Raw genomic sequence first — 25,619 nt, 5'->3', positions numbered from 1 at the left:
TAATTTTTTCCTGAGGAACCTTATCCATATAACTTGTCAAAATGAAGTACAAATTACAGACTACATATCAAAAAGTTTTGTACACATTACATATCAGTATGGTACAACATATAACTTGTCAAAATGAAGTACAAATTGCAGACAACATATTGATATGTAGTACACATATAAATTGACATACTAAATTTTAGTATGTATTAGTTAAACAACAATACATTTCAATATGTAACAGTACATATTTTAGGTTTTGGGAATATTGCATGTCAATATGAAGTACATATTAGGCTTTGTTTTTGATTTGATTTACTTTTTTCCTGAGGAACCTTACTCATATAACTTGTCAAAATGAAGTACAAATTGCAGACTACATATCAAAAAGTTTTGTACACATTACATATCAGTATGGTACAACATATAACTTGTAAAAATGAAGTACAAATTGCAGACAACATATTGATATGTAGTACACATATAAATTGACATACTAAATTTTAGTATGTATTAGTTAAACAACACTACATTTCAATATGTAACAGTACATATTTTAGGTTTTGGGAATATTGCATGTCAATATGAAGTACATATTAGGCTTTGTTTTTGATTTGATTTACTTTTTTCCTGAGGAACCTTACTCATATAACTTGTCAAAATGAAGTACAAATTGCAGACTACATATCAAAAAGTTTTGTACACATTACATATCAGTATGGTACAACATATAACTTGTCAAAATGAAGTACAAATTGCAGACAACATATTGATATGTAGTACACATATAAATTGACATACTAAATTTTAGTATGTATTAGTTAAACAACAATACATTTCAATATGTAACAATACATATTTTAGGTTTTGGGAATATTGCATGTCAATATGAAGTACATATTAGGCTTTGTTTTTGATTTGATTTACTTTTTTCCTGAGGAACCTTACTCATATAACTTGTCAAAATGAAGTACAAATTGCAGACTACATATCAAAAAGTTTTGTACACATTACATACCAGTATGGTACAACATATAACTTGTCAAAATGAAGTACAAATTGCAGACAACATATTGATATGTAGTACACATATAAATTGACATACTAAATTTTAGTATGTATTAGTTAAACAACACTACATTTCAATATGTAACAGTACATATTTTAGGTTTTGGGAATATTGCATGTCAATATGAAGTACATATTTGGCTTTGTTTTTGATTTGATTTACCTTTTTCCTGAGGAACCTTACTCATACTTCTTGTTGTTGGAGATTTAGCAGTAGGGGAGGTTCATGTTGGTGAATCATCGGTAGACTTCCTTCTTATTTTCACTGGTGTACGCGATTTAGCAGTAGGGGAGGTTTCTGTTGCTGAATCATCGACAGATTTGCTTCTTATTTTCAATAGTGTAGGAGATTTGGCAGTAGGGGAGGTTCCTGTTGGTGAATCATCGGTAGACTTCCTTCTTCTTTTCACTGGTGTACGAGATTTAGCAGTAGGGGAGGTTTCTGTTGCTGAATCATCGACAAATTTGCTTCTTCTTTTCAATAGTGTAGGAGATTTAGAAGCAGGGGACGCTTCTGTTGGTGAATCATCGTCAGATTTCTTTTTTATTTTCACTGGTGATGGAGATACTTCAGTAATTTCTTTTGTAATCGTCCTCTTAATTTTTCTACTTGTACCCATTTCTTCTTCAATTGAATTTAATGAAAATTAGGTCAGATACTGAAAGAAGAAGCAATTTCTGTTTCTGATAATGGTGATTTTTCGATCTTTTTCTGATAATGGTGATTAATTGAGTTAGGTTGCAGAAGAGAGACGGGAGCAGTTTTCTGAATGTGAAGAAAGACGAAGCAGTTTGCGTTTTTCAATTGAGAGTTAGGTTGCAGAATAGATAGAGAATGCAACTGGAAAAAAAATGAAAAGAAAACGGACGGAAACTGTACACATCACGTGGTCCAGGGCATATAGGTAAAATAACATGTTTTTAAACTTTATTGGACTAGCCATTAATTGTTATATCCCGCTGGACCAGCCAGTAATCCGGGTCGGGTTTTCTGGACTAAAATAATAAAGATCTCAAAGTGATCCAGAAAAACGTGGAACTGGGTGGAAGTTGTTTTTCGCTGACTAAATTGTCTTGGTACTAGCCGACTCGAGTCTGAATTAAGTCTATCTCGTTTCTATCGGATTTGACTCGGATTCCGGCGCTGCCAGGGCATGGTCCGCGTGGAGTACTTTGGACTACGATACAATGTAAAAATTTATACCTTATCACCTTGAGATAATTTGATTGTGCGACACAAAAGGACACAATACGTCTAAAAAAGAAATATTCATGCAACAACATAAATGAAATAACAATTTTACCAAATATGTCTAACATGTCTTAAAAAGTTGCAGATAACAAAGGTTCAAAACCTCACAGAGAGTTGTTTCGAAGAAGATTACATGTCAAATTTTAAGACGGACGTGGTAGATTTTAAGTCACACGGAAAATTTAGGATGTAATACATATTTTGGTTTGTGTCGCAGCAGATCATGGTAAAAATATTTACTTTGTAAATGTTGTTTATGAGTAATAATGCAAATTTATGGTCACGAGGCATTATTCTAATTACACAACATAAGCATCAAACATAATTCGGTTAAAACTCATACACTAGTGGTTGAACTGAGATTTCATGTTCATAAAAAAATAAAAAAAATAAAAACACAAAGCAAATGGTCCCTAAATGAAAATCAAAAAAGCAAATATCTAGTTAGGGAACTCTATTTTCTCGAAAAAAAAAAACAAACGCAATGATTTTGATAAAATAAAATCCTTTGATTTGGTAGATGACCCGTTAAGCTCTTTGAATCCAAGGGTTATTCAACCAATTTATGTGTACTCCTCTTGATTGTACGAGTATTCAAATTTATATCTTTTGACTGGTCATAAAGTATGTACTATGTTTTTTTTTTTTTTTTTTTTTTTTTTTTTTTGTAATGAAGATTGTTTAATACGTGTATGAGTTCATGCGTTAACATTTGTCGAGTAATCTGAATGAATTTAATAGACAATCTGATACACAATTTTTCGCTTTCTCAGAGAATTGCGATTCTCAACCTCATTATATACATAATCTGCAACGCTTGTAAACTTGAGCGTCTTGAATTTGAATGTTACAGTATTCTTAGCCACAGTAGTCATGCAATGACCATTCACCACATTAAGAAAAGAAGAACACTCAAGAATAAGAGTAGAATAAAAAGCATGAGAAGCCAGGATCAAAGGGCACACATGATCAAGAATGTTATAACTAGTACGCACAAAATTGCCGCCACGAGATAAAGCGGGGACAGTATAAGAATTAAAAAGCAGCATTTCTTCATAAGGGAAGAAATTTCATCCATTAGAAACATCTTGGAATAATTTTATACCTACTTCTAGTAGGATCAATACCTATAACCCTTATGAATACTTTAACCAAAAAAACAACAATAATGTTTACTCCTCGGTTGAATCTTATTACCAGTATAAGGCTTTAACCAGTGTTTTACTATAAAAACATATTTAATAGTAAAACTGATAAAGCGGGGACAATATAAGAATTAAAAAGCAACATTTCTTTATAAGGGAAAAAATTTCATCCATTATAAACATCTTGGAAGAATTTTATACCTACTTGTAGTATGATCAACACCTAAAACCCTTACGAGTATATACTTTAACCAAAACAACAACAACAACAATGTCTATTCCTTGGTTGAATCTTATTACCAATGTATGGCTTTAACCAGTATTCTACTATAAAAGGATATTTAATAGTAGAACATATAAGTTATTTGGTAATTACACCGAGGAAATATGTCAATCAAGTCAGTTTTTTTAGTTGGAGAGTTAGTAGTATGTTTGTTCACACGATATAGTCCTTGATCACAACTCTCCCTACATGTCTTGTTGTTTATGGAAAGAACAATGAAAATGTGATGAGTTTTTGTAACCATCCTCCTTTATATCAGCTTATAAATTGAAAAAACCGATTTAGGTAATTGAAAAAATTAAATATATTGTTCAAGATCACAAAACAATCATATATGTTGTACTATCTTCACCGATTCTTGCCTACCTCAAGCCTAAAACCAATTTCAGAAAATCTTTTCTCTCGCAAAGGAGAGGGACAAACATATAGGGATAAACTGATTTTGAAAACATAACCATAATGTGTCAAAGCACAAAGCAATGACCGGATAAAATCCAATCCAATGTTCCTTAATACATGTAAATAACATGAACTGGGGTTTTTTAAGTTTGGATTGCCTAGTGCAATCAAGGTAAGAGTGACCCAACTAATAGTAATGGTATCCAAAATGTAACCAAAGTGTCTCAAGTAGTAGTGGTAATCTGAACCGGTCTTTAGGTGTCTGTAACAGAAAGTAACGAGCCGACTCGGCGTTGATGATGTGGTAACAATTGAAGTAGTATGTGAACTGGATTAATAAACTTGGTCGAGTTGTTGTTGTATTTTTTTTTCATTACTAATCCTAAAATAAGTAAAAGTAAAACCAGAGAGTCTAATATAATAGCAATAAAAAATAAATCTAAAATAAAATATGATGAAACTTTCTCAAAACCACAAACAAAAACTATTGCAAATCTGACGTTGAAACTTTACTTTGCTCAATGATTCGAACTGAAGATGATGATATGATTTGTTTGATTGTCTGCTGAAAACCACAAACCAAATCCATGAGAAAACAATATATAGACCATAAAAAAAAACCCTACAACATCACAATTAAAAATAGGATCTCAAAATAATTGAAAAAAGGCTGACTAAACACTATCTTCCACTGAAAATAATGAACTCGCCGGAGCAGACAATGAAAATTTTATAACTGCCGGTGAAGTCGTCGGAATTGCTGGAACAGACGAGAAGATTCATTACTAAAGTTGGAGTCGTCTAGCAGATATGAACCCAAACATAAGAAAACCATTACATAGGAGATTATGAGACCTAACACGGAAATAATATAATCAAAAACCATTCATCACATTGAGGATGTGAGAGCGATATGATTTAGCATAGAACAACAAATGGCTTATAATCATAGCCTTTATTCTATAAGACCGTTTGTAGACTCATTTTGGTTCAGGTCCGGGTGCCTCAAAAATGTAATCCTCATTAGGATATTGTTCTTTGAATTGTCAAAGAACTCGTTAGTCCACTATCGTAAACAATAAATCTATATGTGAGCATTTTCTACTTGGTCTTCTGAAAATATTCATATCTTTATAATTAAGATTTCTTTATTCATGCATGAGTGCATAGGCTAGTCTTTGTCGTGTAATCTTGACGACGTTTAACAAGTACGCAGTTTTCCGATTTCTTAGACAATTTTCAACGTCAATCTATGCATATATTTTTTTAATTTATTTTTTACAAACACAGAAATGATAAAATTCATTTGAAGGAAAAGATAAATAAAAGGTGCGGGAACCTCCACAAATATATGTAAACTTAAGCAGCCGGAGGTGATACTTCTCAGTAACCACGCTCGGATTTGAATATCCAGTCCCGACAATACATTAGTCGATCTTTCACCACATTAAGAAGAAAAGAACACTCAAGACCAAGAGCAGAATAAGGAGCATGAGGAGCCACATGATCAAAGGGTACGTGATCAAGAATGTTATAAGTATAGCGCACAAAATTGCCGCAATGAGATGAAGCAGGCACAAATTTGTATATATACCAACCTATCCGTAGTAGGATTAATTGAAGCTTATTATATTTCCTGACGTGTGTGGGAAAGTGGATTTTGCGAGCTATGATTCTGCATCTCTTTTAAAAATAGAACCGCCATGATCAGTTTTTTTAGTTAGGAGGAGGTTGGCAGTATGTTTGTTCACACAATATAAACTCGCTTGATTTCAACTCTCCCTAGTCCCTACCTGTCTTACTATTTTGGGAACAGTTCAATTTTCCTAATTTCCAGCAGTTTCGTTGCCACGCTACAAAAACACACTCACTAGTCACTATAATTTAGTGAAGGGTGCCTCAAAAACGTAGCTGGGCGCACCATAGCAACCCTTCAATACTTGTCCCAACCAACCCTGTGGCTACCTCAACGTGTTCCCAAAACTAATGGTCAAAAATCAGACGTGCGCACATTAGCAATCACCAGACTCTTCCACGTCATCAAACCGGAAAAAGCGTACAAGAGTTCAGCCCAAAGCAACCATGTCGGAGAGTCTTAGCCAATCAGAATCCAGATTTCCACAAACTCTCATCTTCATATTGCCACGTGGATCTCCTTGAACCACCCCATTTCATTGAGTTAAGTTTGTCCCGTTATACTCCTTCTCTGCCTCTGCTCTCCTGCTTCATCTTCTTCTTCCTCAGCTCCAAATCCTCTCTTCTTGAATGGAAAATTAGGGTTTCTGATTTGAAATTGTTAATTAGTAACCTCTAATTTGTTAATGGCTACTTCAACATCTTCTTTGTTATTACCGGAAGTATCATTTCTACAAACACAAACACATCGTAGAATCCGAATTTCGTTGTCTAGATTTCATCATTCTAAGAGAGTTTTGAATTTCAGATTGAGAGCAAGTAGAGAAGATGGAGGTGTAGCTATTAAAGAGGAAGAAGTGAGACAGAATTTGAATGGTTCTGCTGTTTATTTGAATGGGAATGGTAATGGAAGTTATAAGAAGATTTCTACTTCTAATGGAAGTCTTAATGGGAGTTTGAATGGGAATGGAAGTGTAAATGGGAGTTTAATGAAGTATGGAAATAGTAAGGTTGTGGAGAATGAATTGAAAGCCAAAAAGGAGGAGGATGGAAGGAAGCAGAAAATTGAAGATATTGGCGAAGAAGAAGCTTGGTTTAAGCAAGGTGGAAGAGATAAGCTTGAGGTACAAAAATTGTTTTCTCCTGCATTCAATTTGGAAATTGGAAATGTTTGAATTCAATTTGTGAGTGATTATCAAATTGCAATAGTTTAAATTTGGATTAGTGGAAATACATAGGACTGCTGCTAGGTTAATTATTGGGTTGATTATCCGAATTATACGAAAATTTCCAGATACTTATGATTGTTAAATGTAACAGTAATTTGTGAATTTAAGTCCTTGCCAATATTGTATTTGTATGCTGGTGTATAAGGAGGTGGATGTATCAATTTGGTTGAAGTGATTAAGGAGGTGGCTGTAGTTTGTAGACGCATGAAGCTCAAATGGATAGTTAGATAAACGTTTGATGGTATACCATATGCGTTAACGTTTTGCTCTCCACGGCCAATGCCTTTTGACGTCGCTGTGGAACTGTGAATGTCTTTGGCGGTTTCACTTTAGTGTCTTAAAAACGTAATTAATGTTCATTATTCTAGTGGGAGAATGCATTAGTTACTATAACAATAAGCATTCTGGTGTGTCATCTACTTAAATCGTGCTAATTTGTGGTGTTTTACAGGTTTCTGTTGCACCTGGTGGTCGTTGGAATAAATTCAAAACTTACTCAACCATACAAAGAAGTTTGGAAATATGGGGTTTTGTTATATCATTTCTCTTCAAGGCTTGGTTTAACAACCAAAAATTTGCCTATCGAGGCAAGTCCATGTATTTTTTTTTTCTGTGTTGTATTTCAAAATTAAGAATCTACACTCAATACTTCAATTCTTTTTTAGTGATGTTTGGTGTTCTAGTTTCTTATTTCGAGCTGGGATTGGTAAATTTATTCTTGCAACTGTCTACAGTAAGTTTTAACTGATGGTTTGTTACTTGCAGGAGGAATGACTGAAGCAAAAAAAGTTCTGCGGAGAAAAACACTTGCTAAGTGGTTAAAGGAAAGCATTTTGAGACTTGGCCCTACATTTATCAAGATCGGCCAACAATTCTCCACAAGGGTGGATATTCTTGCTCAGGAATACGTTGATCAGTTGTCTGAACTCCAGGTCAATTTTTTTCCTGGAAATATTATTAATGCATGCCAAGACTACAATCCTTTTTCATATGGACTATGCGCTTCAAAAAATCATTGTGGACATGTACTTGTTTACGCAATTTTGTTCCCCTGTCACGTAAGATGCAAAATGGTGAGGTTTAGAACTGGGAGAGATTAGAGTGAAATCACTACTACAATGACCAGGACAAATTCTCTTATAGTTATTACATACTGGCATTTTGGAATCACTAAAACAACTTTCAGGAGGATAACAATAACTGATAAGCAGTAGCACCTTGTTTTTTTTTTATCTTAGTTATTTAAGTATTATTCTATCAGTCATTTGGTAATATTACCAATTGACATCGATGCTATTACGATCCCTTTTGCAATTAATAATGCTTTTTAGTTATGACCTCTGATTTTAGCTCATTGCCCAGTTGGGGTTTGCTTAAGCATAAACTTACTAAAATCACATGTTAATTTCATTTATACTTTACTCTTTCTCCTGATTTTCTATGTATGATACCTTTCCAGCATTTGTTTAGTCTAAATTTTCATTTATTGCCTGTTCCAATGCAGGACCAAGTTCCACCATTCCCATCTAAAACTGCTGTGTCTATAATAGAAGAAGAACTTGGAGGCCCAGTGAACGATATTTTTGATAGATTTGATTTTGAGCCAATAGCCGCTGCTAGTCTTGGTATGTTGATTAACTTTTGAATTTAGTTACCTACTGCGTATGTAGTTTGGTATATTAATGTATTATTCTCTATTTGACGAACTAGAAGAAGGGAAATATCCAATAGTAGTAAGTGTTTCTTTGTTGGATGCCAAAGTATTTAGAAGACTCAGAACAACATTAATTTGTATATTGATGGTTTATATCCGAAGACTCTTTTATAGCGTTCCAGTATCCAGGACCAGAATTGGAATCCTATTGGGTTGTATTCTTGATAGATGGGTAGCACCATTAGCAACAAATGATGCAGACCAAGTCTACATTGTTGTCAGTAACCTCATTATGATCCTAAACATTTTAGACGTTTCTGTCTTCACTTAACAAGTACAAGTTTGCCATAGCGAAGTAGTTCAGAGAAAGTCTTGATTTGTCAATATATCTGCTTTAATATTTTGTAGAACGATGTTCTCTTGTTCGTTTGCTCGGTATATAAGCCAGATAAATGAAAATCACATGTTTCTCCTTTCACAGGCCAGGTGCATCGTGCAAGGTTGAAGAATGAAGAAGTTGTGATTAAAGTACAAAGGCCCGGTCTCAAGGATCTATTTGACATTGATTTAAAAAACTTGAGGGTTAGTACAGATTCAATATGAGATATTACATTTTTCATAAATTATTCTTTGATTCAAAATTGTTTACTATGCTTATTTATATTACCTGCAAGCTGCCCAGTTTCATTTTGCTTTGCTATGTCTCTCATGCTTGCTTTCACGCAAGCTAGTTCTTTTAACTACTTCACACTCTTTTCTGGCCTCTTTTTATATTTCCACATCTCTTGCCTTCCGAGAAAAGGGTGTTCGCTGCAAAAGCTAGTAAACTTAGGCTCTATAAAATCATTATAATCACGGAAGATTGTGGGTGATTTTTAAATAAAGTTAAAATAATTCTCAAAGGGACGGCTTTTACTTCTCTGTTCATCTCTTAATGGACTTTGCAAAATCTTGCTTTCTTTTAGTTTTCAAGCAACTTTTATTTTCCTGAGGATAGATATATGTCACTTCTGAAAAATATCTGTAGGATCTTAATTCTGTTCAATATGCAAAAGTGTGGTCACATCTCGATCATTAATGTTCGAGGGCTATGACGAATCATAAATGGTCACACTGCATATGCCTTAGGTACATGGTTCAATAGTTAAAGGATTCTGGCATCACAGATAAGAATTGTAATTATTGATGTATTCCACTTATATAGATTTAGTCTGTAAATGACTCTTGATGTACAATTGGTAATATCGTTATGTGAAACTAGCATTGACTTGTATATACATGGTATGTTGTCTTAAACAGGTCATAGCCGAATATCTACAGAAGATTGATCCAAAGTCAGATGGTGCCAAGAGGGACTGGGTTGCTATCTATGATGAGTGCGCGAATGTCTTGTATCAGGTTTGCTCCCCCTTGAAGTTTTTTTTTTTTTTTTTTAATAGTGAAATGCAACAATGATGCAGGAAATAAGTTACTTTTAAAAGCCTTCATGCCGTAGGCGCGTTCAATGAGGTCAAGTTTGTAATGAGCTAATTATATACGAGGACTGTTGTTGATGTTCATGGTGCAAAGTAACTTCTTAAAATAGTTTAATTAAGCTTGGAAAGAAATAAACATTCGACTATGAAGACAACTCTATCACTTATCTAGTTTCGAGGTTCTTGTAATCACCCGCAATCCAGAATAATCTATAGCTTCAAATATATATATGTATATATATAATATATATTTTAACTGCTGTGTAAGTCAAATTCGAATGTGTGTAAGGTTAATTTACTTGCTTGATATGTGCACAACAGCAAAAAAGGGATCAAACGAAGTATCATGATATCTTGTAACTTCATCTGAAAAACTGCATGGATTATGCACTTTGACTCCAGTTGCTGTTGGGCTGCTCTGTGGAGTTTGCAACATTTTATAAAGATACCTAATTTTATCAGGGTTGATTTCAGGAAATTGATTATACTCAAGAAGCTACTAATGCAGAACTGTTCGCAAGTAACTTCAAAGACATGGATTACGTGAAAGTTCCATCAATATACTGGAAATACACCACTCCACAGGTTCGAACCTTTACAAACAACTCAAGCTTTAACTTGCGCTGATTAGATTCTGGCCCCACTATATAAAATATATTTATTTTATGGATATCTGCATCTTGGTTGTAGGTTTTGACTATGGAGTATGTTCCTGGGATAAAGATAAATAGAATAAAAGCTCTAGATCAGCTCGGTGTTGATCGCAAAAAGTAAGTATAGCCTTCTGTTATAGACATGCAAATTCATGTAGCATATGAGAGTTGACTTGTCGCAATTTCAAGTTTTCAACTGAGAGCTGAAGTTTACTGCTACAAGCAATATAAGTTGTTTTCCCTCTGCAGGTTGGGAAGATATGCTGTTGAGTCTTACTTGGAGCAGATACTATCTCATGGTTTTTTCCATGCTGACCCTGTGAGTTCGAATACGCCTTCATTCATTCACAGTTCTACATTATATAGTATAACTGATTCAGGAAAGTTTAACTTACAAAATTTAGACGGACCTTCTATTCAAAGCATACTCAGGAAAACCTTTAAGAGTTTCAATTGCTTTCTGTTTCAGTTACCTATTAAAGGACCCCTAACAATTTTCTCGACCTTGCGGTGTTAGAACTCAACTTACCCGAGGCCGTTCTGTGTTCGTCTGGTTCAATAAGTTGTGCATTTTGCTTGCACAGAATACATAATCTTTGCTTTTTGCCTTTCGGTGTCAACTTTGCCTTAGTCTAGCTGAGCTGAGTATGGCAAACACGAGATTATTTTTGTTTAATATTGGCATCTGATTTACGAACATTGACTGACAGTTTAACCATGTGAGAATGCTCATCTATTTGTCATGCATGATTGAATCATGTGGTCCTCATGGCGATTATTTTAGTTTGTTGTTTTGTTTTACAAATTGGAACTACAATGAGTAACCTTTTGGAAGCCCGATGGTAGGTTGTACCTAACTTGGTGTTTCTCTTTGCAGCACCCTGGAAATATTGCTGTTGATGATGTGAATGGAGGTAGGCTCATCTTCTATGACTTCGGGATGATGGGAAGGTAGTCACTAGCTTCCATATGAACTTTCACCATAAAGATGCTTGACAAGTTCAATCTTATTGTTCAAAGTGCTGAATCCCAAAACCATTTCTGCATTAAGCCATTAATAGAGTAACGTATCCTGGAATTGTGCAGCATAAGTCCAAACATCAGGGAAGGCTTACTGGAAGCATTTTATGGTGTTTATGAAAAGGATCCAGATAGGGTAGGTCTATTTACCTTTTACCAGATGTTATATGGGAGGGCAGCGGGTTTGTTTTTGCATCTCCGAGGCTTTCTGGTAACCAATCTTTTCTGAAATCAGCTTAGAAAAGATGAATCTGCTTCTTCCTGCAGGTGCTTCAGTCTATGGTTCAGATGGGTGTCCTTGTACCTACTGGAGATTTGACAGCTGTCAGACGAACAGCCCAGTTCTTTCTTAACACGTAGGTTACATAATGGGATATGTAAACAACGGAAACAATGGTTTTTGACGCAGCTGTTCTCTTTAACCATTTAGTAACCAATAAAACTCGATCTTTCTTACAGTTTTGAAGAGCGCCTTGCAGCACAAAGAAAAGAGAAAGAAGAACTTGCAGCAGCAGAAGCAGTAGTGGGCTTTAAACAGCCTTTGAGCAAGGAAGAAAAGATAGCGAAAAAGAAGCAACGCCTTGCTGCAATTGGTAATGCTATCTGGAATTGTTGTTTAACTTGTATTACTGAAACAATAAATTGAGCTTTATGCTAGACGTAAGTCTTCGTTTTCATGGAATCTCTATTCATTAGAGTTATAGAAGAAAGAAATTCAATCATCCTGATTTGTAGACAGAAACCTAGTAGTCATTTATTTGGTGCCTTTATGTTTATCTCCTCACTTGCTTATGAGTTCAACAACCTAGGGAGTCAAATGATATCTTTGTGCATTGAACTTTTAGCCTACCATCTTTCAGTTTATCTTTAAATATCGATTTACGGTCTACATGTTAATTAGATTTTATGTTTCGATTGAATATTTGGGATAGTTCAAAAATCGAGGCATAGTAACAGAAAGTCAGAAACGTACTGTTGCGCTTTAGAACATATTACCTCAATTTATTGATACAAACACGGCAATTACACTTGAACTTTGAATGTTGATCCTATAAGCTTAGAATTTACTCTGAGTGCAAGGTCGCTGTTACTTAACATTGTTATTATCTGTTTCAGGAGAAGATCTTCTGTCTATTGCTGCTGACCAACCTTTTCGCTTCCCTGCCACCTTCACATTTGTCGTCCGTGCATTTTCAGGTACAACCCTTAACTAACCCATCTATTCATGCTATATAGTATAATTTGTGAGCATCATTCTCAGAAAGTAATTTCCTTCCTTGCAGTATTAGATGGTATTGGGAAAGGCCTTGACCCTCGATTTGACATAACAGAAATTGCTAAACCGTGAGTTTTTCCCTATCGACCAACATGTTTTTCTGATGGGCTGATGAAACTTTTGATATTATTGGCTACACGTCCTTTGCATATCTCTTGTGTGTGATATGTTGTGTTTGACAGTTATGCACTGGAGTTGCTAAGATTTCGGGAGGCTGGTGTTGAAGTTGCCATAAAGGCAAGCTTCTAAAAATCTTTTTCATTGTGTTGTTGTAAAAATCTTCTTCATGATGATGTGACTCTCATTTGAAAACATACTTCAGGACTTCAAGAAGAGATGGGAGCGACAGAACCAAGCCTTTTACAACTTATTTAGGCAGGCTGACAGAGTTGAAAAACTTGCTCAAGTTATTCAACGTCTGGTAAGAGATTAACATCTCTCTGTTATCAAGTTTTATGCTTTATGTTTTGGGCTTGTAATCAATTTCACTTTCTTCTCTGGTTTCAGGAGCAAGGAGATTTGAAGCTCCGAGTTCGTGCACTAGAGTCTGAAAGGTCCTTCTTACGTGTTGCCGCGATGCAGAAGACTATTGGAAGTGTGAGTCTGATTGGATTCCAATCTCATGTTATATTACAAGCTCTGTTCACATTGTTGGTTTCATTTTCAGCCCAATTGTGTTGTTTCAGATTCAGTTGGCCAGTTAGCTGGTTTCACATTACCAATCATAAATGGAAATTCTCAATTGATGTACTAATATCATTTCCCATAGGCCATAACTAACTACTAGCATAGAAGACAAATTTGTTTTTCTGGTTACATTAATTATTATATTAGAGTTTATCCATCTAATAAGACAGGTAAATTAAGAGAAAATTATATAGCAATTAATATTCTGATGCTCCATTTGATTGATAAATAGGCGGTAGCTGCTGGAAGTCTGGTTAACCTTGCTACCATTCTGTATTTCAACTCTGTTCGGGTTAGTCATTCACATATTTTCATTTAAATTTTTTCTGGCAACTACCTTCAGGCACGGTTTGCTTTTGTATTCTGATAAATGGTTTGCTTGATTAGATGCCTGCTGTAGCAACATATATGTTCACCGCATTTTTCAGCATACAAGTCCTCTTTGGCCTTCTAAAGGTCAAAAAGTTGGATCAGCAAGAGAGGTTGATAACTGGCACGGCTTAAATGTGTGAGTAACACTTCTTGTGTCGTATTTGTTTTCATTATCAGGTTTTGCCTTTTTTTTTTAAAAACAAATCTTGTACCTAACATTCTCTTCTATGGGTGGAGCTTCAGCTTTTTGCTGGAAAGTCCATCTTGTTTAGGTTGGAAACAAGTTCATATTGTGGAAAGAGAAGTCTACGAACTTGTGATGGGGTATAAAGAGGAGTTCTCTACGCCAACATGGAGTATGAATTTGAGGGTATGTTTTGTTTACTGATACCCTCTACTTTTCATGAAGCAATTCTTCACTTGCGGCCATGGGTTCTCACTTCTCACAGAGCACTGTATAGTCTCCTATATATATGATTGCATATGATAAGCTCATTTTTATGTTTAGGCTTAGAAAATAATCAACTTTGTAAATGAATTGCATCACTATATCAATGGGGATTGCTCCCAAATACTAGCTTCAGCTTAGGTTAAATTATATTAGGCCTTTGTTCTGAGTATCATGTAAACCTTGATGGTACTTGCTCACCATCCATAAGGCGTCTTGTTGCTAAAATATGTATCCAAACAACAGTTAGTTTGTTGTATTATAATGTATTTATCTGAATCTTTGAAATATACATTTTTTTCCATTCCCCTGAATTGCTTCTTTTCGGGTCATTTATACATAAGCACAAACTTCACTGTGAAGACGTGCTAAAATCCCAGAAAGTGGTTGATTCAATGGTTGATTTCCCACGACCCCGACCAAATTCTAACCCACATAACTTCACCACCTTCCCAAAACTCTATATCAATATCTACGATACCTTGAAGAGTTTCAGAGTCTTTCTGAACAACAAAGGCTAACTGTTTTTGAAAAATAGGAGATCCTTATTTTCTTTGTCAGATGTCTGAGAGGGGGAGACAATAATATGTCCTTTGTTCTGTCCTCCCGTCATTTGGTTGATGGTTTCATTAGAGGCAGATTTAGTATTTGATCACTAAACATATCTGTCGTTGAGCTCCCACAGATTTTGGTGATGAGATAGGGATAGCCAAGATTTTTGCTAGATCCAATAAGAGTAGAATACTAAGAACTGTTAATTATTTGATTAAGGATTATTCCACAAAGATCAATTTGTTTATGTCCTTCTAAAAGAAAGTAGACAAACTCTGTAAACTCTTTGTCCCAGTGTGACCTGTCTCTTGTGCTTGCAAAGAATGGCATTAGCAAGCTTCCCAAAAACCGTTAAGTCAAAGGGGACCTCTTTAAGCACTTAACTCTGTCGTCTTCCAAAGAATAAATGACTCATCTGTTTGGTAACCACTCTTCTTATCTCAAGAGGTTAATAAGAGATACTCTTGTTGAGCTTGACAAAGGATTTTCTGTTTAAAATAAATTAAACTCCTTTGTCGGGTAAGATCTTCCAAGATCTGGATTACCAAGTTAACCAGATCAAGTCAAACAAAACTATCATATTTAGATACTGAAAAATACCACCAAATGATAGCTTTTCGATCTTAATACGACTATCCAATCAATCGTTTATCGAAGATAAACGAGATCTAGTCAGATCCCAGCGGCTCAAGTTTGTGCACTAACCAAATCACAAAGATACAAAAACAATAAGAAAATTTTCTTGTCTTCAAATCTTCGATAATATTCTTCTGTACATGCACCATGACAAACTTAATTCCAACTTATGATCGATCACACACAGAACGGAGTGTGTTAACAATGGGTGATCACAAGTCAACGCCAGATCTAAACTACCGCTAATCTCTTGATCTAATTTGAGTGACTTTATGTCAGAAGATAAGGCCCTCAAGAATAATCAAACTAGGTGCAATCAAGAGTTAACAACCGTTAGTCAATCAAATCAATAATCGAAAACTAAAATAACAATGCAAGTCTAGTTCTCACCAACGGTACTATCTAGACGCTTCTTGATCCCAAAGAAGTCTTTAATCTAGCAGACGTAAGAGATTTCGCCTAATTATGTTACTCTCCCCTCAAAGATAGTACTACGAGTAGTACTATTAGTAGGCTACAACAGTGGCTACGAAACGACGTGCCTGCTTCAAGATAAGTTTGTAAGAAGAACAAACTTCACTATTTATAAACCAAGGTAGTTTTGACACCAAGGAATTTCCATAACTGAAGATATTCTTAAGATATGCAATAAAAAACCTAAATTCGGTTTTATCTCCAACAAATATCCAAATGTATAACCTAAATCCCTCTTGGACAACTCAATATTAGTTAGCACTTAACTAATATATCTTTCCAGAGATATATTTTGCTTACTGGTAACACAAAACATATGAATTCGAAAATCTCAAAAAGATTCTCTACTATTCCGGTTTGGAATCTCACCTTGAGTATCAAGGAATATCTTTGATCAATTAATAAATAAGATTTCAGATCATGTTCAAATTACTCATTATGTCGACATCTTGAACTTTCCTATTATGCAAACCCAATTTTCAAGATCACACAAACCCTAAAGTACGTGACTATAGAAATCAATTTTGCATATTGGGATCGGTTCTACCTTGACTCCCTATATAGGTTAGGATCGGTTCTACTTTGACTCCAAACATAGGTTAGGATCGGTTCTACCTTGACTCCCAACATAAATTAGGATCGGTTCTACCTTGATTCCCTATATAGGTTAGGATCAGTCCAACCATAGATCTTCAATGAAAACTGGACCTTCAATCCTATTGATTTCTTGCAACTACGAAACAAGTTCGTAAGTATACTTCCTTAAACTCATGTAATTAAACATAGTTTTCTAGGGATGCAATCAAACCTATGTTCACTACACAATCTAGTAACGAGTTACAAAAATTATACAATGTCGCAATTACTAATTTCAAAAGATAAGCATTATATTTCGTAATATTATATCAATAAAAAATTCATAACTATTTATATATTTTTTCTTGACACTTTGATCGTAATAAGATAATCGAGTCTTTAATACTACTAGAATTTCATGTATATAATTTTGCAAGTTATGTTTTCAATCTAAAATGACTTGAAAGCTTACGATACAGAAATGGAAACAAGTCAAGTCATGTATTACTAACCTCAAGTGGAAGGATGATGTCTTCGTGTATGTCGATATGTCTTCTGATTCTTTAGATTTTCAGAGTAATACTTGAATGTTTAAACATTTTTTGACTTCCTAGTCTAGCCTAACGAAGTTGAATCTAGTAATCTAATCAAGCGACTTATGAGCTTTGATACTAAAATATGACAACCAACCTTGACATTCTAACGCTTGGCGGGTTCAACCAATAAGAACAGAATCTCTAAGAGAAAGGATGGTGGAATATACTCATTCCCATTAAAATCCAGTGACAGACTAGAATATGGTTTTTGGACCATTGAGAGAAAATATAACAAATTAAGAGGCACATAATAAGCCGCTTGGAGGGAAAATCCCTTGAAGAGGCTGATCATCAGCCGCTTGAGCGAGAAAAAAATATCACTCAAGCAGCTAATCATGCGCCTCTCCAAATCTTCCTTATTTATTTATTTATTTTTAATTAAAGTTTTTGTCTTTACCCTAAAGAGGCTAACCATGTGTCGTCCAACATTTTTTTTTCCTCCAAGTGGCTGATCAAGTGCCTCTCAGAGTCCATTGTGACACATTCCTTCATATGAAGAAATGTTAAAAGAGTTTGGGTTGAAGTGGTTTTATCCACTACCCATAGTAGCACCTAATTTTATCATTTTTTATCAAAGTCTTTCAATTTGAATGGGAATTCTCATCTACAGACCTTTCTCCAAGAGAATCCACTGAGGGAGCACCATTATGACAGATATACCAAGTGGAAAACATAACTTATTGAGGTACATTTACGTGGAAATATTAGTAAACCATCATCCTCGACAACATTGTAACAAGGTTTGAAAAAGTTGTATTACCAGGGATCCATGACAAATAATTATCACCTTCATCAGATAAACTAGAATTGCTGATAAGTTGTAGTAGTTCAGCCGCCATATCCACTTCAACACCTTTAAGAGGTCCGGAGAAGTTAAAATATCAAGCAGGCGTGTTGCAATATATTACCATCTCCCTTAACAGGTTGTTTGGATACCAGTAGTAGAAGTGATTCTTCTAATGAACTTCTAGAATTAACTTCTGAGAAGTTAAAAAGTTAGGTTGGGAACTACCTAGCTTATAAGTTGAAAAGTTAAGAAGCAAGTTTGGAAAATTAACAAAGACAGAAGTCAAAATATCATTGTTATTGTTATGTTTATTAGTATTGAAAATTGTTAATTTTGGCACATCCATACATTTAATCGTGAAATATATATATATATATATGTAACCTTCGTTGATAAATACCAAACATAATGTTTTTCGAAATCTTAATAATTAAAGTGATAAAAAGTTAAACAAATCTTTTACATACGCAAACAATAATGCAAGGACCTGCGCAACTGAAGTTCTTGGTAGAAGCAACCATGGGACTATACAAGGCTACCCCAGATAGTGGACAAATGTTGACAGTGAAGTGGTTGCGAGTAGGCCTGTTAAAGCATAAGAAGGAATTCACAAAGGAAGCAAAAAAAAAGAAAAGGATCTATTAAACATCCAAACATTGTTTCTCTAAGGATATATTATTGAGGCCATAAAGAAAATGAAAGACTGATTCTAGCAGATTATATCCTTGGAGATATCTTGTGCATATTATTCAGTTTGCAAGAATCAAGCTACATATCAGGTAGACAATCTCAGTTTGAGATCTCAAGTTTTTTATACAGTACCAGCTTTATGTATTGTTGACAATCCTAAGTTAAGATTCTTCTTCTTCATTTCAGCTTATCTTTACCCTACCATCTTCCAGTTTATCTTTTTATATATATTTACAGTCGGCATGTTAATTAGATTTTATGTTTCGATTGAGTATTTGGGATCGTAGAAAAATCGATGCATTGTAACAGAAACATACCATTTCATTTTAGAACATATCACCTCAATTTATTAATACAAACAAGACAAAAACACTTGAACTTTGAATATTGATCATTTAAGGTTAGTATTTACACTTTGAGTATAGGGTTGTTTTCAGGGGAAGATCTGTTGTCTATTGCTACTGATCAACCTTTTCGCTTCCCTGCCACCTTCACATTTGTCATCCGAGCATTTTCTAGTACATCCGTTAACTAACCTATCTAGTCATTGATATAAAGTAATATATGAGCATGATTCTCATAAATTAATTTCCATCCTTGCAGTATTAGATGGTATAGAGAAGGGTCTTGACCCACGATTTAACATCACAGAAATTGCCAAACCGTGAGTTTTTCCCCATCGACCGGTTCTTCAGATAAGCTAATGCAAATTTCTGATATTACTGTCAATGCATCCTTTGTATATATTTCTTATGTGTGATATGATGTGTTTTCCAGCTATGCACTGGAGTTGCTAAGGTTTCGGGAGGCTGGTGTTGAGGTTGTCATAAAGGAAAGCTTCTGAAAAACTCTTTTTCATTGTGTTATTATATATAATAGATGTGATGCCCGTGCTCTGCATGTCCCCAAATATTTACCGGAAATATGTATGTTTTGTTGCTGGTGTAATTTTTGGGTGCAAAGATAAAATTTGGATATATATAGTTGTTATGCCCGTGCGTTGCACGATCCTAGATATTTAAAGAGAAAAGTACGTATTGGTGCATAAAAATAGGCTTATGTTCTTCTTCTTCTTCTTCTTCTTCTTCTTCTTCTTCTTCTTCTTCTTCTTCTTCTTCTTCATTTCAGCTTATCTTTACCATACCATGTTCCAGTTTATCTTTTTATATATATTTACTGTCAGCATGTTAATTAGATTTTATGTTTCGATTGAGTATTTGGGATCGTAGAAAAATCGAGGCATTTTAACAGAAATGTACCATTTCATTTTAGAACATACCACCTCAATTTATTAATACAAACAAGACAAAAACACTTGAACTTTGAATATTGATCATTTAAGGTTAGTATTTACACTTTGAGTATAGGGTTGTTTTCAGGGGAAGATCTGTTGTCTATTGCTACTGATCAACCTTTTCGCTTCCCTGCCACCTTCACATTTGTCATCCGTGCATTTTCTAGTACATCCGTTAACTAACCTATCTAGTCATTGATATAAAGTAATATATGAGCATGATTCTCATAAATTAATTTCCATCCTTGCAGTATTAGATGGTATAGAGAAGGGTCTTGACCCACGATTTAACATCACAGAAATTGCCAAACCGTGAGTTTTTCCCCATCGACCGGTTCTTCAGATAAGCTAATGCAAATTTCTGATATTACTGTCAATGCATCCTTTGTATATATTTCTTATGTGTGATATGATGTGTTTTCCAGCTATGCACTGGAGTTGCTAAGGTTTCGGGAGGCTGGTGTTGAGGTTGTCATAAAGGAAAGCTTCTGAAAAAATCTTTTTCATTGTGTTATTATATATAATAGATGTGATGCCCGTGCTCTGCATGTCCCCAAATATTTACCGGAAATATGTATGTTTTATTGCTGGTGTAATTTTTGGGTGCAAAAATAAATTTGGATATATATAGTTGTTATGCCCGTGCGTTGCACGATCCTAGATATTTAAAGAGAAAAGTACGTATTGGTGAATAAAAATAGGCTTATCTTCTTCTTCTTCTTCTTCTTCTTCATTTCAGCTTATCTTTACCATACCATGTTCCAGTTTATCTTTTTATATATATTTACTGTCAGCATGTTAATTAGATTTTATGTTTCGATTGAGTATTTGGGATCGTAGAAAAATCGAGGCATTTTAACAGAAATGTACCATTTCATTTTAGAACATACCACCTCAATTTATTAATACAAACAAGACAAAAACACTTGAACTTTGAATATTGATCATTTAAGGTTAGTATTTACACTTTGAGTATAGGGTTGTTTTCAGGGGAAGATATGTTGTCTATTGCTACTGATCAACCTTTTCGCTTCCCTGCCACCTTCACATTTGTCATCCGAGCATTTTCTAGTACATCCGTTAACTAACCTATCTAGTCAATTATATAAAGTAATATATGAGCATGATTCTCATAAATTAATTTCCATCCTTGCAGTATTAGATGGTATAGAGAAGGGTCTTGACCCACGATTTAACATCACAGAAATTGCCAAACCGTGAGTTTTGCCCTATCGACCGGTTCTTCCGATAAGCTAATGCAAATTTATTATATTACTGTCAATGCATCCTTTGTATATATCTCTTATGTGTGATATGATGTGTTTTCCAGCTATGCACTGGAGTTGCTAAGGTTTCGGGAGGATGGTGTTGAGATTGTCATAAAGGAGCTTCTGAAAAACTCTTTTTCATTATGTTATTATATATAATAGGTGTGACGCCCGTGCTCTGCATGGCCCCAGATATTTACCGAAAATATGTATGTTTTATTGCTGGTGTAATTTTTGGGTGGAAAAATAAAATTTGGATATATATAGTTGTTACGCCCGTGCGTTGCATGATCCTAGATATTTAAAGAGAAAAGTACGTATCGGTGAATAAAAATAGGCTTATGGTTCATGGTTAATTTTTTTTTTAAAATATTTTTCTACCAGTAAAATAAAGATAAATTCTTTTTTACTCGTGAAGTATTTTTTTCACTCAAGATATTTTTTTTTACCCGTGAAGTATTTTTCTTTTACTCAAGTGTTTTTTTCTTTTACCCGTGAAATACTTTTTTTAACTCAAGATAGACCATACTCAAGGGAATAAATTAATAAACGGGTAGAAAGATAAAAAAGAAATTACCCATGAACTAGTGTTTTTACTCAATATTTTTTTTCTTTTACACGTGATTTTTTTTTATTTTATTCAAGATATATTTTAGTTTTTCACGTGAAGAATCCTCTATTTTAATAAACAGGTAGAAAGAAAAAAACTACCTTAAGCGTGAGGTAATTTTTTTTACCTAAGGTATTATTTTTGTTACTTAAGGAATTATTTTCGGGTGGGACCGGTAAGATTTTTTTACCTAAGGTATTTTTTTTTACTTAAGAAATTATTTTATGGTGGGACCGGAAGCTCTTATTTACTATTGGTCTAAATTTTCTCATAAGATTTTATTGGTCTAAATATTCTCTAGTGGGGCCATAAGCTATAAGAATCGAGCTTTGTTCATCTTTTAACCACAACAAAGGAAATTCACCTGAAATCATATAACTAATTGAGTTTCTATGAATCATGATGTGACTCTCATTCGTAGTAATTTATTTAAAATATATCTCAGGACTTTAAAAAGAGATGGGAACGACAAAACCAAGCTTATGTAGGCAGGCCGACAGAGTTGAAAAGCTTACTGCAGTTATCTATGTTTTACATTTTGGGTCTGTAATCAGTTTATTTTTTTATTTCAACAATTTCATTTTCTTCTCTGGTTCCAGGATCAAGGAGAATTGAAGCTCCGAGTTCGTGCATTAGAGTTTAAAAGGCCTTTCTTACGTGTTGCAGCGATGCAGAGGACTATCGGAAGTGTGTGTCTAATTGGATTTCAATCTCTTATTTGTTACAAATTCAATTCATATTAGCCCATTTGTTTTATTTCATATTCAGGGGGTAACATAGCTGATTTTATATTACCATTTTAAAAGGGAAATTCTGAGTTGATGTGCTAAACACCTTTCTCATAACTAATTACTACAAAGAAGACACATTTGTTTTCCTGGTTCCATTACTTAAAATTCATATTTTGAAGCTCCATTCTGACCGATAAACAGACGGTAGCTGCTGAAAGTCTTGTTAACCTCGCCACCATTCTGTATTTCAATTCCATCCGGGTTAGTCATTCACATATTTCAATCAAAATTATGTGGTGAATTCCTTCTGGCATGGTTTGCTTTTGTATTCTGATAAATAGTTTGCTTGATTAGGTGCCTACAGTTGCAACATATATGTTAACCATATTTTTCAGTATATAAGTCCTCTTTGGCCTTATGAAGGTCAAAAAGTTGGATCAGCAAGAGAGGTTGATAACTGGCACAACTTAAATATGTGAGTAACACTTCTTGCAACATATCTGTTTTCATTATCAAGTTATGCGTTTTTGTTTTAAGAAAAAAAATCTTGTACCCTACAACCGATAAATTTTTAATGAGGACATGGGGGAAAAAATCAGATGTTGACATTTGTTTTTTCAATTAATTGATTCTACCAGATTTTGTTTCCAAAAACAGAAAAAAAAAGTGTTATCTTAATTGATTATATTTTATTTTCAATATTTTTGGAAACATAATCTGTTGAAACAACTATTAAAAATGACATGTGTCAACATCTGATTTGTCCCCCATTTCCCTATAAAAAAACGCCTCCATCAAAAATTTATCCCCCTACGACATTCTCTTCTATGATCCCAACTTTGACTTATATTCTTGGGTGGAGCTTCAACTTTTTTCTGGAAAATCCATCATTTTTTAGGTTGGAAACAAGTTCATATTATGGAAGTAGAAATCTACGAACTTTGTGATGGGGTACAAAGAGGAGTTTTCTACGCCAACGTGCAGTATGAATTTGAGGTATGTTTTGTTTACTGATACCCTCCCCTTTTCATCAGTCAGAAGCAATTCTTCACTTGCGGACACCTCTCACATACCACTGCATAGTCTCCTACATATATGATTGCATATTATCAGATCGAATCATTTTTCCATCTAGGCTTAGAGAATAACCAACTTTGTAAATTCATTACATCACTATATCAATGTGAGGGATTACACCCAAATACTTTTTTCGGTTCCACCAAATTGCATCTTTTCAGGTCATTATACATAAACATACATTTCACCATGAAGACGTGTCAAAATCCCAGAAAGTGGTTGGTTCGATGGTTGATTTCCCATGATCCCGACCAAATTCTAACCCATTAACTCATCAACATATATATTTTTTGGTATAAAACATCAGGCACTTGCTAGTTGCACGCCATTTACTAGCAAAAAATATTGCAAATCCATATACCTTCACCTTTATAAAACTTTATATCAGCATCTAAGATACGTTGAAGAGTTTTATAGTCATTTTGGGCATCAAAGGCTAATTGTTTTTGAAAACAGTTCAGCTGCCTACCAAGACGAGGATGAAAAACAAGAGATCTTTGTTATGTTCGTCAGATGTCTGAGAGGAGGAGACAATAATATATCCATTGTTCTTTCCTCCAATCATTTGGTTGATGGTTCCATCAGAGACAAAATTAGTATTTCTATGATCACTAAACATATCTGCGATTGAGCTCTTGTAGATTTTGGTGATGAGACAGGAATAGCCAAGATTTCTACTAGATCCTATAAGAGTAGAATACTCAGAAATATTAATCATTTGATTAAGGATTATCCCACACAGATAATTTTTTTTATCTCCTTCTAGAAGAAAGTATATAAACTTTGCGAACCCTTTGTCCCAGTGTGACCCGTCTCTTGTGCTTGCAAAAAGAGTGGCATTAGCAAGCTTCCCAAAAACCCTCAAGTCAATGGGGACCTCTTTAGTTGGTAACCTTCTTTTCTCACAGTCAACAGTTTTCCAATAAGATGAGCTGAAATGGTAGCCTGGTCAACTTCATTTCCAGTAATCATGTGATTAGATTTCTCACTGTACTTGATGATGTAATCATCTTATGATCGACATGAATAAGATTGCAACCAACTAGCATGACAAAGGTAGGTTTTTTATGTTTAATATTATGATATTAGCATAGAAAATTCTTACTAAATCAGGTGAATAATTATCAAAATCGAAAAGTTTTCCCCAGTCCCGATCTTGAATGAACCTCACATAGCTTGCATCTGACAGTTTTGAATCAAATATCTTTTCGGTGAGAAATCTCATTCCTTTGAGAGCTGGATATTTTTCCAAACATGAAAATCCACAAAGGAAGTAAAATCATGTTTTTCCTTGATCATATTGGGAAAGCGGATCTTTTCAATATCACTTATAGAAATAAAAGGATTTAAGAGATCCTCACTGGCTAGTTTCGCAGTTTTTCCACGTCTGTTTTTTCCCTTTTCCCGTAATTTCCAACAATTTTCCTTGTAACGAAAGTAAACAAGAAACCCTAGTTTTATTATCGAAAATTTGCTCTAAAATTGTCTGCAAAAACAATACATGAGCATATCCTTTTATATGAAGAAGAAACATCTTTTTTCAGAAATTACTAGGTTTAGGAAACAATACTGGAATTGAAAATACAAGTTTATAGGGAAACAAATAAGGATTTGGAAATTGACCTTTATGAAAGATAGTTTATTGGTTAGGGCCTTCATAAATGATTAATTATATATTCTTGATCGAAGATGTTATTACTCTCTTATTACCCAAAACTTTCGGTAACATTTTCCAGAACCAGCT

The 25,619-nt window shown here is 34.4% G+C and overlaps 1 protein-coding gene across 1 annotated transcript; it reads left to right on the top strand.

The window, feature by feature from the left end:
- Positions 1 to 6,328: 6,328 nt before the first annotated feature.
- LOC113282213 (protein ACTIVITY OF BC1 COMPLEX KINASE 8, chloroplastic-like) lies at positions 6,329 to 14,898 on the top strand. The gene is made up of 21 exons (XM_026531189.1): positions 6,329 to 6,894; positions 7,451 to 7,586; positions 7,765 to 7,931; positions 8,504 to 8,624; positions 9,135 to 9,235; positions 9,953 to 10,051; positions 10,603 to 10,713; positions 10,819 to 10,898; positions 11,031 to 11,100; positions 11,659 to 11,732; positions 11,868 to 11,937; positions 12,069 to 12,157; positions 12,261 to 12,394; positions 12,918 to 12,998; positions 13,085 to 13,145; positions 13,260 to 13,314; positions 13,400 to 13,498; positions 13,585 to 13,674; positions 13,997 to 14,056; positions 14,152 to 14,272; positions 14,380 to 14,898. The coding sequence occupies exons 1-20, from the start codon at positions 6,457 to 6,459 to the stop codon at positions 14,266 to 14,268; spliced, it is 2,253 nt and encodes a 750-aa protein (XP_026386974.1). The 5' UTR covers positions 6,329 to 6,456; the 3' UTR covers positions 14,269 to 14,272; positions 14,380 to 14,898.
- Positions 14,899 to 25,619: the final 10,721 nt, after the last annotated feature.

The sequence above is a fragment of the Papaver somniferum genome, chromosome 1 (assembly GCF_003573695.1).
Source record: "Papaver somniferum cultivar HN1 chromosome 1, ASM357369v1, whole genome shotgun sequence".
Classification (NCBI taxonomy): Eukaryota; Viridiplantae; Streptophyta; class Magnoliopsida; order Ranunculales; family Papaveraceae; genus Papaver; species Papaver somniferum.
Note: the sequence above shows the minus strand (reverse complement) of the source record. Positions and strands in the feature narration are given on the sequence as shown.

Excerpts from the sequence above, each read along its gene's own strand:
- LOC113282213 (XM_026531189.1), top strand. The coding sequence starts at position 6,457 with ATGGCTACTTCAACATCTTCTTTGTTATTACCGGAAGTATCATTTCTA. Across the intron at positions 7,932-8,503 it reads ATCAGTTGTCTGAACTCCAG|GACCAAGTTCCACCATTCCC; the intron begins GTCAATTTTTTT and ends GTTCCAATGCAG. Across the intron at positions 10,899-11,030 it reads CTCGGTGTTGATCGCAAAAA|GTTGGGAAGATATGCTGTTG; the intron begins GTAAGTATAGCC and ends TTCCCTCTGCAG.